The sequence below is a fragment of the Odontesthes bonariensis genome, chromosome 3 (genome assembly GCF_027942865.1).
Source record: "Odontesthes bonariensis isolate fOdoBon6 chromosome 3, fOdoBon6.hap1, whole genome shotgun sequence".
NCBI classification, from domain to species: Eukaryota; Metazoa; Chordata; class Actinopteri; order Atheriniformes; family Atherinopsidae; genus Odontesthes; species Odontesthes bonariensis.
The window spans coordinates 19,459,579-19,478,546 of record NC_134508.1 but is presented as its reverse complement, the minus strand read 5'-3'; the positions used below and the strand labels follow the sequence as shown (position 1 = coordinate 19,478,546).

Here is an 18,968-nt window from a genome sequence, read left to right as displayed (position 1 = left end):
ATTAAAACTCGAGAACAAATGTTGTTTGAAGCGTCACATTTAAGGTGTTTATTGGCAAACTTTTTAAGAAGCAAATCTTTGTGGTACAGATTGTTCGGCATGGAAAAGAAAAAAAAAAAAAGGCAAATTACATTTGGTTTGACATCGAGTGCATATAAGGCACGTAAAAAGCTGATCTGTGTAGTGCAACATCAGCAGTAGCTCACCCCACAATCTGAAAACAGTCAGCGTGCTTTGGCCGAGAGTTTCATTTACAGGTTAGAAATGAAAACTTGTCTTCATTGAATTAGTCTTCCTGACTCGTACTGATAAAAGCGTTCCCAACAGATTGTTAAACAGCCTGTGGACCTCCCTGTTCGAAGGAAGCAGCTTTGACATCCAGCTGAAAGACCATGGCATTGACTTTTAAAAAGTACATCTCTTAAAAAAAAACAACCTGAAATGAATCCCTTTTCAACATTGGATTATAAAAAAAAAAAAAAAAAAAAAAAAAAATCTTCCCTCCGCCCTCTTATAAGAAGACATCAGATAACAGCAGCAATCTGACAGTAAGCTGATCTAAAGGTAAGCTTTAGGTACAATTGGGTCTCCGTACATACAGTCCTCCTCCAACGCCAGGTTGTACTGGCTGCCGCTTCCTCCCTTGTAGGCGCTGGTCACGATCCTCAGCCAGCCCTTCTCACCCTGAGGAGAAGCAGCGAATCGATGAGCAACTATTCAAACCTTTCAGTCCAGCCTCTCAAATGTCTGACACAAGTAGCAAAGGGGACTAAACACTTAAGACTTTAATACTTACCAACTATTGGTTAAACAAACAAAAAGTATTTGAAGACGTCAACGCTCACTGGAAGGAAATAATGAAAACAATGTCTAGAAAACCGTCTGCAGATTAAAAAGGATGAGACGGTTAATAAACTGACAAATACAACTTCTCTAAGAGTCAGTTTGGGTAGTTACCGGTGATAGTTACAAACTAACCATCGGTCGACAGAACAGAGGCATGAAATGACCCAGTTAGTACCTGAGGCGCCCTCTAGATGTGGGCACAGGTCACTTCATGAAAGACGCCACCGTTTCGCACTGATTTCTGTCTGTGCTTTTTGCTTTTATACTCTGATCTTAGGGTTTAAAAAGTCTTTCTGAGCATTGTTTTGGTATTCAGCGAACTTTCACTCAAGTAACGGGAAGCTGCCACTGCCAGCAAAATCTAGTCAAATCACATATTTTTAATGGGTTTTCCAGCAAACTTACCGATGATTATTTAACATGACGGGAAAATACTTGAGATTATTTACGTTTGAATGTGCTGTAATCAAATTTCTTTACAGTTGAAACAGAAAAAAACTTATTAGTGGGCATTTCTTTCAGAGAGAAATCCTCTTTTTTTTTTTTTGCCTGATGAGGACTCACCCATGGCTCTCCCCAGGAGTTGCGCACAATCCAGTATTCAACACCGTCCTCTACACCCCACCCTGCCACTGACACAATGTGGTTGATGTACGCTTCCTCCTGGTACTCAGAGTAGAGACCCCCGGTGTACGCATCCAGCTTGTCTGTGGCCATGATCCCACAGCTAAAGTACAGAAGAAGAAAAAAAAAAATAAAACACAGGTGACTTCCTCTTTCTGGTTAATGGCGAGTCAGTCACTGAAATCAGCCAACTTCCTCTTTTCAGTGTTAAGATAATAATATTCCACAGCAATGAAGTCAACATCAGTCCAACAGAAAACAGTGTGCGTTAAAGGACAGAGGAAAGTGTTTCAGGTTCAGACCCTAACGTGGAGAGGAAAAGAGGAAAGGAGATTTTATTGTTTGGAAACGTTAGGTGGTGATACCTTAAAGACCAAAAACCCATCTACATCAGTCTGAAAGCTGAATTCTTTTCATTCCTTTCTTTACTTATTCACTTGCAGAGTTAAATCAAATATGTTTAAACCTTTGCGCCTACAGAGCAAGTAAGTGAGTAATGTCCCTCCGACACTGCTTTCAGTTCTCACGTTGAGCAGGATTTTCTCGGCCCAGTTTTAAAAACATCCTAAAATGAAAACCTGCAACGTAAACACTGCTCATCAATGACACGAGTGACACGAACGAAAGTGCGTTTTCATGGCTAAATGGGGTCACGTCCTCATGCAAACACGAGCAACGCTCAACACCCACCGTTCTGATCTAAGAGGCATGTGTGTGAGCTCATTTACACGAGCCTCTGGCACAGTTCTTACAGATCAGACACTGGTGAAACTGTTTAGTGATGATCAGTTAGCAGCGAGTACAACCTGCCCCATCGGCTCAGGTCAAAGCTCGCTCCAAAGCAAACATACAGGCATCTAAAGGATGCTGAATTAAAGCCTTTGTGTCATCTTAATGTAAAGATCTTAAAGTGAATCGTCTTCATGGCGTGAGCTCTGACAACGCTTTCAATTTTCAAAAAGAAAATGTCAAACCTTTTACCCTGTGCGTGCACAGCAAGTCTGCTTGCGGCTTTAAGCAGATTAGGTGCGCTAAAAGTCTGCTACACGATTACAACTTAAGTCTCCCAGTTGAAACGAGAAGAACAAGCTGTTGCAAACCTGATGGGTCCTCCGGCATAAAGCTCTGCCATCATCTTCTCTCTCCCGCTGACGGCTCCGTAATCTCCCACCTTCCACAGAGTGTAGTTCTTGACGATGTTGCACACTCCGAAAGTGGTGCAGGTGCCACATTCGTTGAAGGGCTTGCACTCTTCAGGGAGACACATGCACTGCTCAGACTCGGCCGTTTACATACTTGTAACAATTACTCTGTGCGCCGTGGGACACTTACTCTGGTCTTTAGCCTGATAGTTATTGCAGGTCTCATCTGGGATGCCGTGTTTGCTGGCATACTCCCAGACGCCGGTGTGATCCCCTCCGTGGCAGGAGCCGGCGTCCCCGCAGTCGATCACGTGCTGGACAGAGAGATAGGCAGAAGGCCACGCTCCTTTCCGCTTAATGTTGATGCGATCTGAGGGGCAAAAGGAGAAAAGAAAGCGTTAAAGCAAGGCAGAAAACAAAAAGCCCTTCATCTTACCTGTGCAAAAAATGTGTGGCTAAAAAGACCTGCGACGACCTTGTGATGCGCACCGCTACTGAACCACAATGATTAAGCATGTTTTGAAGTCCTGAAACCCAGAAGTACGCGGAGTCATACCTGCCATGGCGCTGGTGCTGCCGTGCGCCCAGCAGGAGCCGCAGTACTGGGGGATGTGCTGGTTGCGCGTCGTGCTGACGTAGTTGGTGCCATTGATGTTCCTCCAATCCCATGCCTTGGGCAGATCAGAAATGTTTAAATACTCGTGAGGTCGAGGCGTGGTCCTGCAAGAAGAGAGACATTTAGCGCTTTGGTTTGTTTTTTTTCCTTTTCTTTCTTTGCTTTCATTTTTAACAACCATAAAACCACAGGCCCACATTTCCCTTCACTGACTGTGAGCAGGTTGTTCACATGAGCTTAAAGCAGATTCTAAGAGTATTAATAAAACTGTTAGGGTCGTTTTTTTTTTGTTATTTTTTATACACTGCCCTCTTTCACAGTTTTTCTTCAGCACTATTCCAATCCAGATGCAAAAACAGTTCGGGTGTGCAAACAAAACACAACAAAGAGCACCGAGATAGTGTCCTGTGTCAATATGACTCACTCACAGAGATCTGATAAAGCCACTGAGCCAATATTATCTTCATGAAGATACCTGTCTTAGTGCATGTGTGAAATGACAGCAAACGATAAACTGTTGAAGCAATTTGAAGTTTTATATCAGCGGCAACATTACACGGCTGCGACCATTTTCCCTGTTTTTCTCTCTCTTGATTCTGAGGGATCCCAACCAAACAAGCGTTAATGGTACAAAATAGTCCAACTTCACAGTCAAACAACCATCACTTTTGTTTCTTAGACTTCTTGTAATATGTCAGAGTCAACACTTTGCCTAAAGTCTCCGCTCCAAACTTTTATCTTTATTTCAATCAGGTCAGTCCAGTTTGATAGCTCAGCCTCGGGTAAATGTCAAGTAACTTCCTCGATTTATGATTCACCAAACCTCGTGATTTTCTGATTCTTTGATGACGGGGATTTTCTTTGCTTTTTTCTTCTTCCTTATTTACGGTTATCGACACATTTACTGGATTTTTTTTTTTCACTTAACTGGGCGCAAAAACAGAAGAAAATTAAACCAAAACCTCAACACTCAATCAATTACAAAAACGGAGCTTTGATGTTTCTTAGAACATCAAATGTATTCTGTGTATAAATATTTGCTTATTTGTAGCGTGCAACTAATTATTAAAAATGTATTTAAAAAATAAATAAATAAATAAATCTCGTCTTGTTGACAGTCTCAGCCCTCATGTGACAGGCTGAGCTAACGGCTAACGTTAGCTCGCAAGCCAGTTAGGGAGAATACATAAATCAAATAAATACATAAACCGCTTTAAGCAGCCAAGTTACACTTCTTTCTAAATCTTAACTGTACTTTATTGGAGAGCAGCGGACACATTTGTCCAACTCACCTCAGACCGAAGTCGCCTCTCCTCGGTGTGCGGACGTAACACGGCTGCTTGCCGTTGAAAAACACTCCAGCCGACACACCGGACAACACGACCGAAACCAGAACAAGCACCGCGGCTGCCCGAGCCATCTCTGCTGAGAGAAGAAAGGAGAGGAGCAGAGAGGAGAGGAGAGCTTCAGCAGTGATTTGTGCAGCCGAACAGCCTGTACACCGATATGTCTGTGGGTAAAGTCGGCATTAAACAACCCCCGGCGCCGGAGTCACATGACCGAGAATTATGTAGCCGACCACGTGTTTTACCTGGAAGTCACGAGACACACACACAAAAAACAATGACTAAAAGAAAAATGAGGGATATATATTGATGAGCATGTAGGAGGGGATATGTTTTAAAATGGGAGCAAAAGTTAATATAAGTTTACCTAAAAAAAAAAACAAAAGGCGATGGCATAATCAAAACCTACTAATGTAGCTGGTGTCCGAAACTACAAACATTATACATCATATAAAACATTAGACACATTATCTTTTTGCTGCCTTGTGGGGAACGCTACAGTTTGACCACCAAAGTCGATTAACTGAGTCACTATCACTGTGACACTGAATATATCTGTAGGTCAGTCTGCAGACATTTCGTAATGACAGACACATAAAAAAGTGGTGATGACACGAGTAGAGAAATAGTCCAGTACTGCAGAAAAGTGCCCATTATCAATGTTTCACATTTACAGCAGTCTTTGGATTATTCATTTTACTGCTGTGTACATACTGTCTGCTGGTTTCACATTGCTTAATATCATTATATCTACAGGCAGCTTTTCAGATCACTTCACGTCCTTCACAGATCGTTTAAGAGGATTCTTTTGTCGTGCAGCTTGTGTTTTGGAGTAGAGCGCCCTGAAACCGTTTACTTTGAGATCATCTGACCGAGAGAATTGTGGTCTTTTTGGACAGGAAGTGTGCGACAAATCTAAATCTGTACAGAAACTGTTTGCATCTGCAAGTAGAGCAGAAGTGCACAGTTCTCAGAATAATCTGACAATCCTCTAAAAGACACACAAAGAGCTAAGATTTATAAAGATCAGAGTTCAGTACCAGTTTATGATAGAGCTGAAAAATGGTCGGATGTCACCTTTCAATGATGACAAAAAAAAAATAAAAATGTGCATGTTTCATGTGGATGTTGGTTCGAGCCAACATTCATTTGTGGTGCCATCATGTGAGCGTCTGGGTTATAAAGGTCGTCTGTGAAGTGCTGAGGATGCAAGTTAATTCTTCATCTTGAATCTGCCCTTAAAAAAGAAAAAACAAGAAAAAGCACAGTCCATTTATTAGTTATTCTGTTACCTCTGAGCTGGGAGTTCGGCAGTTTGAAGGCTCATACACACAGAGGACAGGTGGCACCGTCTTTATTAATGAACAACGTGATTGTCACAGGTGTGGAAAAAAAAAAAAACAGCGTTTGTGCAGAAATCTGACAGACACTCGACTTACAGTTGACATCTCGCATGTGTGTTTTACTCTGACAGAGCAGGTCATTTTTCTGAGACTGTTAAAAAAGTGCAGCGAGATCGCTGAGTCCCACTATGACAAACAGGGTGAGTACAAAGTGCAGTGGTTACCAACAACAAGTCTCTTATTACAGGTCTTAACTCGTCACTTTTCACAATGGCTAAGACATGTACCATCTACAAGTATGGCGTAATCCTTGATTTGCATAAAGTATCAACTTACAACAAACATCCTGCAGATGAGGTGGATATTTAAAAGCAAAGTGTGGGAGGTATGTGGTTACACCTTAAATTGTAATAAAATGGAAAGTCTGCTAAAAATGGAATTGCAAAATAAAGAAACTCACAACTGAGACCCTGAATGAATGCGCTGTAAAGATAAACCACCTGCTTATCTTTTAATGTTAGGATTACCCTTAATGAGGACAAGTGAGGGCCCGTGTGTCATCGCAGTCATTCAAACCACATCTGCTTCGCCGATCATCTGTTATACTCACTGGAGTCAACTTTGAGTCGAGCACAGCCAATTGAAATGTTTTAACTAAACGGACGAGCTTCAACAATTAGGATGCACGGTGGCAGCGGTGCGGTCGAGATGCGAACAGCCGCGTGCTCTACACCAGTCTTCGTCTTTTGCAGTCACGCTCCATCTGGTCCTCAGACTTGTTGGTGGGTGCGCCCAGAGGAGACACTTGGTTCAGCATGGAGTCGTCCGATGCCTGACCAAACAGAGCCATGAGCAGAGCAACGCCAAATCCCGTGGCCCGCTCCCCCTGCGGGGATGAAAGATTTTATTAAGAACAAGTTAACCTGCAATGAACGTTTCCAGGCAGAGTTTATGTGACTAAAACCTTTGGTTTAAGACCAATAAACACTACAAGAATGAATCCATTTCTGAGACACCATCACGGTGCTAAATGAGTAGCGTCAGACAGTTACAGCGATTACGAGCTCTATTCTTTACGAGCTCTATTCTTTACGAGCCGAATCACAGGACCAGCACAGAGCTTCAGGAAACCACCTCCAGTAGAGTTAGAGATTACACAATAATATGTGTAGTCAGCTGCTCTGACGTTAAAAAATATTGCTGAATTTCACCACGAGTGTTTCTACAGAAACAGGGTCGGCTTTAAGGCTGATTTATGGTCACCTACGGAGCCCTCTCCGTCAACGGAGACCCTCCCGGAGACGCTCTCTGTCGCTTGCGTGCGTCGGCCAACATTCCCATCTGTCCGTCGAGGCGACGGAGACCGCAAGGGTTGTGATTGGTCGGCTAACAACCTCATTTCCAGAATCACTTTTCCGGTTTAGCGCCTTCCTCTCAGATCAACAACATCGCCATTTTTGAAAGAGTTTACTGTGTCAACATTTGGTCAGAATTATTTGCATTTCAAAATCAACAAGCTCCAACTCCAACAACAGTCTTTCTCTCTCGCTCGCCATCGTTCACTGTGAGGAGCGGAACGGAGCCGGAAGTTAAACAATCAATCAACGACTTTCACGATAGACGTCGTGAGATTGGGTCGTTAAACGTAGCGACGCCTACTGATCGGGAGGTGAATTGTCTTGCGTATCCGACAGCCCGACGGAGAACTTCGAAAGGACGGAGAGCCTCTCCGTGACTACGGAGACGGATAGCGACGGAGAAGCACACTGAGGCCTTTAACCGCCGACTCTGCGACTTTCCGCAGAACGGAAATCCCAGCAGACAAATCTGCAGCTCTGAAATTAAATATTTATTTATTTTTTTAAAAAGGGCCCGTCTTCAAGTTTTTCCATCACAGTATGTCACGCAACATTTACAAAAAAGACAGAAGATACATAAAAGATTAAAATCACAAGCACACACACAACTTTTAAAGTCTGAAGTGGACGTGTAAGGAAGCAGCTGCATTAAGATGTGGCTTCAACAAGTTAACTGGCTCATGGCAACAATTTGTGCCGATTTACTCATTTTTATTTGTTTAACAAAGCAAAGCCTTAAGCACTTACCACATGAACTGGAGAAGCAATGTCCACATGGACCCACACACCAGGCCAATCAAAGCCCAAGTGGGAACCAATAAAGAGGCCAGCGCAGGAGCTCTGGGCGTTCTCCCGGTCCTGTCAGAATACAAGAAAAAAAAAGGTATAGTTCAACATCCAGATGGGAAACATTAAAGGCACTCAATTTCTGCAAGCTCTCAAAAAAGAAAAGGCTTTGAGCCGTTGCATTCAGTTATGAATACACTGCCTCTGGCAACAAGCCGTCACTGACACATCTGAAGGAGGCGCAGACACGGTGATCCGTGTCATCTGTTCTATTCAATCTCTCCAAAGAGTCAGATTTCCATGTGTTCGTGTCGCGTCTCGTTTTGAAGAATCTGAAGTTTGTCACTTACAGCCACAGAGTTCTTCATGTCAGCCATAGCGGAGCTGAACTCGCTGAAGTGCATCTCGGGGCAGTAAACCAGAGGGTGGGCGAGATCGCCGCTGCTGCGGCCTGCGCGCACACACGCAATCTCCCACTGCTCGCTATTGGTCATCACAGCGGCGTGGTACTTCCCTGTGGAGATTCCCTGAATAACAGAAAAAAAAATAAAGGGTAGATTCAGACACAGCCTGCTGTAAAGAGTCTGTATGTGCCGACTCGTATACTCGCTGTGCTTGTTCTCACAGCACCCACCTGTGCCCCCGTCAGTGTGGCCATATCCAGGATAATGTCAGCCGACAGGTCTTTGCAGGCGTACACCACTCCATCCGCTAGCACCAGCCTGCCCTCTGCATCGGTGTTGTTGATTTCCACCGTCCTTAAGAACGAAAGCACACTTTTTATACAGGATTCCCCTTCCCTGGTTTTGTTAAATGATATCAGACGCTGCCTGAGCGCTCTCACACTGTGACGGCACAGTTCAAAAGAAGCAAGTTGATACCAATAACGATACAAAATGATTTCAAAGAGTCTCACTTTCCAGAATAGAGTGTGTGGATATCATCAGGTCGTGTGGCTGTGGGTCCGACTGAATTCTCCGCGAGACAAAACACTGCGTGGAGGTTATCCTTAAAGCCCTGAAGCAAAGAGAGGAGAGAGACTGCTTACAAAAACCCTCTGAGAAGCTGAGGAACAGCTAATATGGGATCATTTAAATGGTCCTCTCACCTGTTTAATGGTGGCCTTGAACGCTCCCAGAATGGCAGCAGCTCCACCACAGTCTCTCTTCATCCCAGGCATAGTGGTCTAACGCGAGCAAAACATAGTATTTAGAAGAGGAATCCTACATTTACTGTTTATATCTGTTTATAATCGTGACTAAACATGAAAAATCTTAGGAAAACTTGAATTTGACTGCTTATGTTTCCCTAAATATTCACTTTGCCCTAATGTTTGATAATAATTGATGTAACATAAAAAAAAGTAAATCAAGAACAGAAGATCAAATATTTATTTGGGCTTTTATGCCTTTAATGGACAGGACAGTTCAAGAGAGACAGGAAGCAGGGGCAGAGAGAGGGGGAATGACATGCAGCAAGGGGCCGTCCGATGCGGGACTCGAACAGGGGCCAGCTGCAGCGAGGACTGTAGCCTCTGTACATGGGGCGGCTGCTAAACCCACTACGCCACCGACCACCCAACAGTACAGATGTGAAAGGAAGAGCCATGAATATGTTGCATCTAGGTTAGGTGGGTTGGCAGCATCTCTGATGTAGCTCTAGAGCTCCTTTTACACATGAATGCTTGGGATGCTCAAGAGGAAGTGCAAAGAGTTTGGTCTGGTTGTTGTTGCAGTTGCTGTTCACATGAGCACACCGCAGCGGGAGAGGCTCTCTCAGTTGGAGATGTGAGGGAGGGGCTTCTGGGGAATGGCTATAGAGCACTAAGGAGGCCAAATGTGATGCTGAAAGCTCACTGGGAAAACTGCTGTGAGGCTCTTTGCCAAGTGCTGTGTTTTTTTTGTTTTTTTTTTAAATCAGCACTTAGGCGCATCAGAGCGTACACACAGTAGCGAGGAGCTATTGGACAGCAGCAAACGGATCTCAACTCGCTCAGTAGCAGCAGGGTGGCAAAATCTCCACGAAAAGTCCAGAGAATATGCTGCAGACATGTGGGTTCTCAGATGCCACATGCTCAGGAACATCTCTGAACATTTAGTGTGTGTGAAAACAGCTTAGTAGTCTGCGTCTACACTGAGGTCGTTCAGTAACACAGGTACAAGCAACAGCAACCATATGTGAACAGATTGGCAAACAAATAGGCTTAAAGTGTAATCTAACAGGTCTACTGGCTTTAGGATTACCAAGGCTGCAGAAGAGTGAAAAGACCCCCCCCCCCCCGCATGTTGCGATGCAGCGGGTGTAAAATGGAAGATGTTTAGACGGAATGCTGCTTTTTTAACAGTTTTAGCTTCTTCTCCACGGGAGACTGGGACGTACCTTTCCTTTGATGCTGAGTCCACCAGTGTCATACACAATGCCCTTGCCCACCCATGCAATGGTTTGAGTCGCCCCATCGGGCGTGTGGCTCAACACTGCTAATGCGGGAGGATGCTCTGCTGCCTTTCCAACTCCATAAATACCTGAAAGGGTGGAGTGAGAGGCAACAAACAAACAACTGTAACAACCAATGACTGATCGGCAGTGTTGGTTCTCCGGCATCAGATTTATGATTAAAAAAAAAAAAAAAGGATAAAAGTAACACATTCTGGTATCTAAAGTCACTTTGTCTGTAAAATAGCTGAAGACAGAAGGAGGACGGCCTCTACTACCAGACAATGATTCAAAACATGCCTCCAAATTTGCAATGGACTACTCCCAGAGATAGAAGCTAAAGGTCTTGTGGTGACCTTAAACATCTTTGCAAATCTGGATCATTCTCAAACGAGCGGTGCGTGCAAAAGGATTCATTCATCTTATAGCTATGATATCTAGATGACCTGTAGCTTGTTACAAAAACTGTTTATAAGATGAGTGTTACCAAACAGCAGCCATGCTTTTGCATCTGGCCAATTTGCTTTTTGCCATTTCTAATATACCGAAGATGGAAATAAAATAGCTGCTTCCGTTAAAATACCAAGGAAATGGCATTTTGGAAACCAGGTCGTCTTTTACTCACTTTGCAATTCAGACCACAGAAATTGACGGAACCACAGAAATGCTGATAATTTCAGAAATAAACCGATCTGCAGACGCCGTACCTCCAAAGCCTTTGTGTTTCAGTTCCTCCCCACGAATGATGACTGGAGTGATTCCAAGCTCAGCTCCGACAGCCTTTATTTCCTGAATAAGAAATAGAAGCTTGTAAACGGAGGCTACCGTAAATAATCACAAAACTTGTCAGTACGAGAGCACTTTATGTTGACCTCCTCCGACATAACCAAACTATCATGTAGTTTGACACATTTTAACACACAGCTAAATATCAGGAAAGTTATGATGCAAGGGACGTGACGTGGTTGGGCATTACATGGTCTGTTCTTGTAGTAGAGTCATCAAAATGTCCTGAAAATAAATCGTTTCACTCACATCCAGGAAATGGTCTGTGTTCATCTCATTGCATGGTGTGTCCACAATGCGCGCTGCCAGCCGTACGCCATCGGCAGCGTTGGAGAGGCACTAAACATGAGGAAAGGGTTCAGGCGGACAGCAGTGGGCACGCGCTGTTAAAACATGTCCATCTGTGCTGAGTCTTAGCAAAAAAAGGAAAACTAAACGGCAAAATTTAACAACGCTTTACCTCCAGTTCTGCAGCATCCAGGGGGTTGCTGTCGTTCCCAATGATCACAAACTCCACCGTCACGTGCTTCTTTTCTGTCCTGCGTGAGGACGAGGAGCGGCGAGAGAAGATGGGGAAGGCCCTGGCGATGGCACAGGAGGAGGCAAACACCTCTGAACGCTCACACACCATCTGGAGTGGAGAGGAAACAGCTATGCGTTAGTCACCTGACAACACAAGTTGTCTTATAAATGGATGACCCTGATTTCAGTGCAAAAGGATTCCCAGCGTGAAACACGGTAAGAGATTATCTGTTCTGTAGCTAAAAGTGCTCCCTGACCCTCCCCAAAGGAGGTGGGACCAAAAAAAAAATACTGATACTGACCACAATGCAGCGGTTGCTCCCCCCAGGTAGGCAGGAACGAACCAGACGGGACACAAAGTGGGCAGAAGATGGGCTGTTGTGCCTGCTGACCCGCGGGGGAAGGGCAGCCACCGCAGCAAGGTTGAGGTACAGCGGGCAATTGTCCGTGGGGTTTGGGTTCAAAGCGCCGAGAGCTGCCTGCCAGATCTGAAAAGACATGAGACAAAACTGACTCTTCTGGTTCTCTGTAGAGAAGCTTTACACGGTTCGTTTTCCTTCTGATAAAGAAGCTAAAAGATGCCACTTAATATCGTTCATTCTATACAGACCAGACTGACTACAGATGATCAGGAACGAACATTTGGCGTTTCAACTAGTTTTCCACACAGCGTCACATTTCCTTACTTAAACAGAACAAAGAGCTCTTACTCCTGGTGAATAATTAGGGCACCGCAAGCGGTACAGTAACAGCCATGTTGGGTCATCACTGTCAGCAAATAAAACTGACGCCTAACTAACATTACAGAAGACAAAGCCCAGTCATATCCAAGAGGGTACAAGTAAGACCAAATATCTCCCACCATGAGTTCTCATTTTTATCTTAAAGATGCAGATTAATCACCATAAATCACCTCTTCGGTCCCTTTGGAGAACAATGAAGTAATGATTCACATTCAAAATATTTTTTTCAGTGTAAGAAGTACATAGAGATTAATATTTCCGAATAAAACTATTTAAGTCATTCCTGGTTTTTCCTTTCTTCATGACACAATTTAAATTGCAGCATATCAAATCATCCTTTTTTTTTTTTTCTTTTTTTTTTAAACAGTCGTGTTAACAGCAGAGTGTGTGATCACTCATCAGAAATAACCTGAACACGCTACATCAGCTTAACACTTCGTTGCTCTCTGGTGGCCACATAATCACCCTTTGATCGAGTGAAATTAAAACTTCCCCAGAGCCAGGAAATGGAAATACGGGACTTTAACCTCAACAGTGCAGCAACTCTTCCTTATTAAATCAACTACCGCTGACTTTTGTTGATGAAGCGTATTTAACAGGTATTTTAGCAGTTAACAACAGTGTATTATCTATCTCTCCTACAATGTCTTTCATTGACAGATAACATTCACAAACCGTGAACAGGAACTCGAACCTCATTTAGCTGTTCGGCTAACTTCGACACATATCGTAAAGGTTCCACTCTTTGGACACAGTTAACATCAGATAATTCTGTTACCCGTGTTAAGTAACTCTGTAAACCACCTCACTGTGTTAGCTTGCGCTATCTGGTGAGCGTGGCACTCCGATTAGCTGTCACATAGCTATCCTTATCGTTTGAGAGTTCACCTCTTTGCTAATGACCGGCTGAAGTTTTCCTTTAATTCGGCTCCAGCTGACTTGCTGCAGGTTGCTCTGGTGACCGATAATCAGAACCGGGCGGCTCTGAGGCTCCGAGTCACCGGCGGACGCCTTGAACTCCAGCACAACGTTCGCCATTTTTGTGACTTGTAGAAAGACAGCAGTCTGGTGAAGTTTCTGTGGACTGATTGCTGTCTTTCATTGGTGCAGCTCGGACCGGGACGGCAGCCGGAAGAGGACAAAATGGCTGCTTCGAGGTGCGTTTACAGAGGCCGTAGAAGTCACCTGTAATCTTCATTGACCCCTACCGGTGATATCCTGCAACTACACGTAGGAAGAGTTCAAAAACAGAACGGACAGTGTTTAAGCTGAGTTTTATTTTTGTCTCTTCCTTTAATTAGTCATACCTGATGCACTGCACTTCCTTTAATGTTTGATGTATAAACTTTTGGTTTTAAAAGCAACAATTTATTTCCCTTAGTCTTTTAATCATCTTTATCTTTTCTGTCTCATATTTGTGACACTTAACCGTAACATGTTCTGTTGTATCTTCTTGATTACAAAATTCACATTTACTTGAGTCATGTTTAACCATTATTTTTTAATTTTTTTAACCCCTTGTCCTGTCCAGCATTATGGCAGCAGAATTATAATCTGAATACCGTTCATGCCAAACACATTTGCTATGCCAAGGGAAGCTTTATTAAATTAAAGCTCCCCTCCTGCTGCAGGCCGGCCTCCCCCTCCACCACCTCCTCTGCTCCCTCTGTGTCCTCCTCCTCTGAGCTCTCTGAAGAGGAGGAGGACCGGTCCACTGGAGGTGGGGAGTAGGGGTTACAGCCTACTACTGGGCTAATGAATGTGTGTGTGCATGAACCAGCAATACACATAGAGGGTCCCACATAATAACCATGCTTAAATATCAGTGAATAGGGCCACAACCCCGCCCCCAGCAATCAGAAGCATGCCGAGAGGGCCCCCAGACCCAGGCCACCAGCAGCCCCCAAGGAGCACAGAACCCGGGAAGCCCACCATAGGGACAACCACGCATCCCCCCAGAAGACGAAGAGGAAGCCCCCGGACAGAGCCCCCACAAGCATAGGGCAGAGGACCCCTGGTGACTAGAGGCGGAAGCCTACCAGCCCCGCCAGGCCCCCGCCACCCAGACATGGGCCGTGTGCCGGAACCGGTCCCCGCGAGCCCGAGCGCCACCAAACCCCCCGGCAGGGGCCCCGCCCAACACCCGAGAGGGCCAGGCGCCCCAGACAGCCAACCGCAGTGGGCCAGCACACGCCCCAGTGCCCCTGGGCAAGCGCCCCGGGAGTCAAGACGTGCCCACAGGTGGGTGAGGCCGCGAGCAGCGGGGAGAAGCAACGCCATCAGGAACAGCACAAGCAGGCCAGAGGACAGCAGGACACAGACCCAGTCACCCCATAAATCATATAAGAAAAAAAAACAACAACATTTTAACCATTATGTAGAGGACTATTAAGACCAGTGTGACCCTGTCTGAGTGTCCATATCCTCTGTTTCTTCCAGTTTTCCTCACTTCTCCCTTTCCTTTGAATTCTATAAAGCTGTCATCCTTTTCTCTCTTCTTCACATTGCTTTTGCCATCTTTCCTTCATTCCACTGTTAATACTTTGTACTTCTGTTTCACTACAAGTCGCTGTTAAATAAAGGTTGTTTTGCTCTGAAGATTCCTTTCATTGCCTTAAGAATGAGCTTGTACCCATAGAAAAATCACAGTAAATCCCATCATTTGAATTCTGCGTAATGCTTTTTGAATATCTATTAAAACATCTGGTTTACTATCTGAATGACTGTACTGTTTGCTGGTCAATGACGACATGGAATCAGAACAGACAACAGACTGTAATGGTCTTATATCCTCAATCCACTAATAACAGTCATTTCTGCTGTGTAAACTGATAAACCACCATTCATTCTTTACCTATTTGAACTCTGACTTCACGAACAATGACTGCTACTCCTGCACTACCTGATGAATTCTTGGCTGCATCTGTTTGATGTAACTGTAGAAACTGTCAATGTAAGCTTGAACCAGACCTGAATCCCAGCTAAAGCTCTAATGCTTGCTCTCCCTGTCCAATAAAGTGAAACCTACCGATGCATTGGGAAGGACCCAGGGTGGTATTGCTGACAACAGCACTGTTGGACTGATGCTTGAATGAGCTGTAGTTTGGATGCACTTTGTAAAACTGTCCATCCACTCGTCTTATTTTCCCTGATCTCCACTTCCCAACATGGTTGTAATGTAGCTTGCGTGGAATGATCTTGGCTGTGTCCTTGTAAATTAACCTAATAATTTAATCGAAGCAGAATTCTTCTCATTTCCATTGGCATTTCTCCCACCTCAATTTGTAATGCTGCAATTGGGGTAATTTTGACTGCACCTGTGATCGATCGTGGAGCCAGATACTGAATGTTATCCAGATCTTTGAGAACTGTGTAAGCAGCCGATCCACACACCAAACAACCATAATCAACTGTAGATCACATCAAACCTGTGTAAAGGGATATCAAAGCTCACCTGTCTGCTCTGAATTTGTACATCCCAATTCAATTTTTTTAATCAAACCATATTCCCCAAAACTTAAATTGCTTCACTCTCTTATGTAATGTTAGTCCCACTTCAGTAATTCTTCTTTTTCCTGAAAATAGGATTGCTTTTGTTTTATCAACAGAAAATTTAAAAACTTTAATGGCTTCATCATCTGTGTCATGAGTGAAGGTGAGGAGAGACGACCCGAATGCAGATGCAGAGAAAACGTGATTTATTGAAAAAACTGTAACAAAAGGCCAGAATTCCAGAAAAAAAACCTGATTTAAAAAAAAACAACACGAATAACAAGAACCTGATTTATCATGGAAAAACAATAACTTCATTAATTAATTAAGAACATTAATCACTTTTTTTTTCTTTTCCCTTAAAATTCTATCTGCATTGAGTGTTATACTTATAAGTATAACACTCAATGCATATATATATATGTGTGTCTGGCATCGTTTTTACGTATCCCCCATCAATCCCCCGAAGAAATTTCTTCAGAGACAGGGAGATGAATGTGTCCTTGGCTTCCAGCATTGACCAGGACTCAGAGGTTTCCCTTGGATGACACTTCGGGGGGTTGATGGGGGGATATTGAGAGAATTGATCTTCAAAAATCCTCCTGAGGAGACAGAGACAGATAAATATAAGGGATACGGATACATAAATGAGCCTCACAGAACTCGTGGCTCCATCCCTCATCAAAATGAGTCAAAGTTCCTCTAATGAAAGTGATTCTTAAATAATTACCAAAACAAATCAGGAGGACGAGGAGGAGGCCTGCTGCTACTTGCATTGTTCCATTCTTTTTCCAGACTGAACAAAAGAGAAATGATGTTAAACCCTGTTGGACACACTGGGAGGATTCAGTGAGTTTTAGGTGAATTTCTTACATTTCTTTGGGGTCTTTTTTGTGTTGGTAGGTTCATAAAACGTAAATGTAGAAATATTTGAAGTGGTGCTGGCACCAGATCGGCGACGTCCTCTCCTCTTTCGAAAAACTCTAAAAGACATAAAAAAATATTAAGATTTACAAATCTAACCTTCGATACTCATACACCTTCTTGCAGCTTCTGTAAACATACTCAGCCAAAGATTTTGCTCACGACTTGTACTGCATGAAGCACGAACACACACTCTTCAGCCTACCTGTAAGGGTTTTCCTTGTATGAAATCATAGATTCTTCATCGTCATTGTAATACCCGTTCGAACGCAACCTTCCACTCTGACGAGACATGACTGAGAATTGAGGGAGACAGAGAGCTTATGATTAAAACCTTTGTAATAAAGTGTTACCTTTGACACTTTATTATGAAATGTATGAAAACACTCCACTAATATATTTTGTAATTTGGGATCTGTTGTGATTCATGTCTTTTTTCTGCTTTTATGAAATATATTTTGGTGTCTGTTTTGGATCATAATTTGTTTTCATTTTGTTTGTTTTTGAACTTTTTTTAATATTTTCTTTTTCCATCAATGTGTCCTTTAATGTTATATCTGCACTGAGTGTTATGTTGGTGTCATATTTAGATGTGAGTTCTGATCACTTGCTTTCCCATGGACCTGAAAATGATAAAGACAGGTATATTCTTGATGGCCCCAATTCCTCTCAATCCTCAACTTCACGTATTTATATACGTCTTTCGTTTCGCCCTGATGTGAGACAAAGAGGAGACAAAGAGAAAAAAAGTTTGTTGGAGTTGGCAGATCAGTGATACAATGATAACTAGAAATGCACTCAGAGAGTGCAGACCTCCACCAAGGAAGCTGAAAATTTGTTCATGAAAAAGGTGTGGGAACCCTGTATATGTGTTCATGCAGGTTTGATGCCCTCCATGATTGTCCAAACTAATGTGTTGAAGTGTAAATCTTAGTTGTTAATGTATTTTTGTTTCCCCCCCCCCCCAGCCATTGACACCAGAGCTGGGATTATCCTCCTGCCAACACTATTTAAGGAGAAGGTGGAGAACCTGATTATTCTGGGACCGGTAACACGAGCTGGATATTTGTCAATATATTTGTCAAATGATTTTAGTTGGGTTTGGTTTAATTGTATGAATTGCACTTGATTTAATCGCACCATTTTTCATTTACAATCTGTCCTGTAGGGTGAGCCAAACACCCCTTACCCAACTATTGGAGTGAAGGCACAGGACTGGACAGCTGCGATTGCCGGGAAGGCTGACAGTGTCGTTGTGGTTGACGGGCTTCGGGTGTGTTCCCTGGTTGGGGTTGAAGAGGCATTCATCGCAGCGTTCAGTATGTATTTTGTTTTCAACATGGAATATCCTGCCAACCTGAAAAACACCATGACTTTCGTCCAAAGATGTCTAGCCAAAATACTACTGAATGGAGAGAAGCTGTCAACACCTGTGACCCGTATCATTAACCTTCTTTACTGAACAAAATGCCGCCACCACAGCATCAATGCACAAAGTGTTTGCGCAGAACGTTTACACTTACAAAATTGATGAAGCATATTGGACTGGTACATGCCCATGAACCGAATTTCAACATCACATGTGGACTGAAAAACTGCCAATCATCTTTTTCTAAGTACCATTCCTTCAGGCGGCATGTTTACAGGAAACACACAGACAGCCTTTTCCGCAGGACAGACGACAATGACAATGACAATGACAATGACAATACAGAACAGATTGAAGGAGACCTTATTCCAGAATCAACTGAACAAGTGCCACCTTCTATGGACCAACTACTAACAGGTCTAAAAGACAACTTATTTAGTTTTGCTTTGAAATGTAGAGAACAAAATAGACTTGCCATTTCAGTGCAACAAGATATTGTTGATGATGTGCAGTTTTTGCTTTGTTTTTTCAAAGAGAACTATGATGCATTTATTTCATATCACCTTGAACAGAGCGGGTTTAATGTTGCTAAATGTGACGAACTGAGACAAGTCATGTCCTCTACAGACATAGTTGAC

The 18,968-nt window shown here is 43.4% G+C and overlaps 2 protein-coding genes and 1 long non-coding RNA gene across 3 annotated transcripts; 1 reads left to right on the top strand and 2 right to left on the bottom strand.

Annotated features, from left to right (window-relative positions):
• Positions 1-33: 33 nt before the first annotated feature.
• On the bottom strand, positions 34-4,795 carry ctsz (cathepsin Z). The gene is made up of 6 exons (XM_075460786.1): positions 4,521-4,795; positions 3,169-3,332; positions 2,803-2,982; positions 2,571-2,721; positions 1,411-1,573; positions 34-684 (listed from the first exon to the last, which is right to left on the bottom strand). Exons 1-6 carry the CDS (start codon positions 4,646-4,648, stop codon positions 559-561), a joined length of 912 nt encoding a protein of 303 aa, XP_075316901.1. The 5' UTR covers positions 4,649-4,795; the 3' UTR covers positions 34-558.
• Positions 4,796-5,911: 1,116 nt separating this feature from the next.
• On the bottom strand, positions 5,912-13,667 carry npepl1 (aminopeptidase like 1). The gene is made up of 12 exons (XM_075460784.1): positions 13,434-13,667; positions 12,105-12,290; positions 11,741-11,911; positions 11,530-11,619; positions 11,202-11,283; positions 10,441-10,583; positions 9,170-9,247; positions 8,978-9,078; positions 8,696-8,819; positions 8,412-8,588; positions 8,023-8,133; positions 5,912-6,803 (listed from the first exon to the last, which is right to left on the bottom strand). Exons 1-12 carry the CDS (start codon positions 13,581-13,583, stop codon positions 6,645-6,647), a joined length of 1,572 nt encoding a protein of 523 aa, XP_075316899.1. The 5' UTR covers positions 13,584-13,667; the 3' UTR covers positions 5,912-6,644.
• LOC142377058 (uncharacterized) lies at positions 13,061-15,066 on the top strand. Its single transcript, XR_012769488.1, has 3 exons — positions 13,061-13,144; positions 13,656-13,702; positions 14,372-15,066. It is a non-coding gene; the product is annotated as an uncharacterized LOC142377058 (long non-coding RNA).
• Positions 15,067-18,968: the final 3,902 nt, after the last annotated feature.

Bases quoted from the DNA above. Each gene is read 5' to 3' on its own strand.
- ctsz (XM_075460786.1), bottom strand. From the start codon at position 4,648: ATGGCTCGGGCAGCCGCGGTGCTTGTTCTGGTTTCGGTCGTGTTGTCC. The intron at 3,333-4,520 runs GTGAGTTGGACA...CTCTTCTTGCAG, and splicing joins AGAGGCGACTTCGGTCTGAG to GACCACGCCTCGACCTCACG. The intron at 1,574-2,570 runs GTTTGCAACAGC...TCTGTACTTTAG, and splicing joins TATGCCGGAGGACCCATCAG to CTGTGGGATCATGGCCACAG.
- npepl1 (XM_075460784.1), bottom strand. From the start codon at position 13,583: ATGGCGAACGTTGTGCTGGAGTTCAAGGCGTCCGCCGGTGACTCGGAG. The intron at 11,284-11,529 runs GTGAGTGAAACG...TTTCTTATTCAG, and splicing joins ACACAGACCATTTCCTGGAT to GAAATAAAGGCTGTCGGAGC. The intron at 8,589-8,695 runs GTGGGTGCTGTG...TCTGTTATTCAG, and splicing joins CCACACTGACGGGGGCACAG to GGAATCTCCACAGGGAAGTA.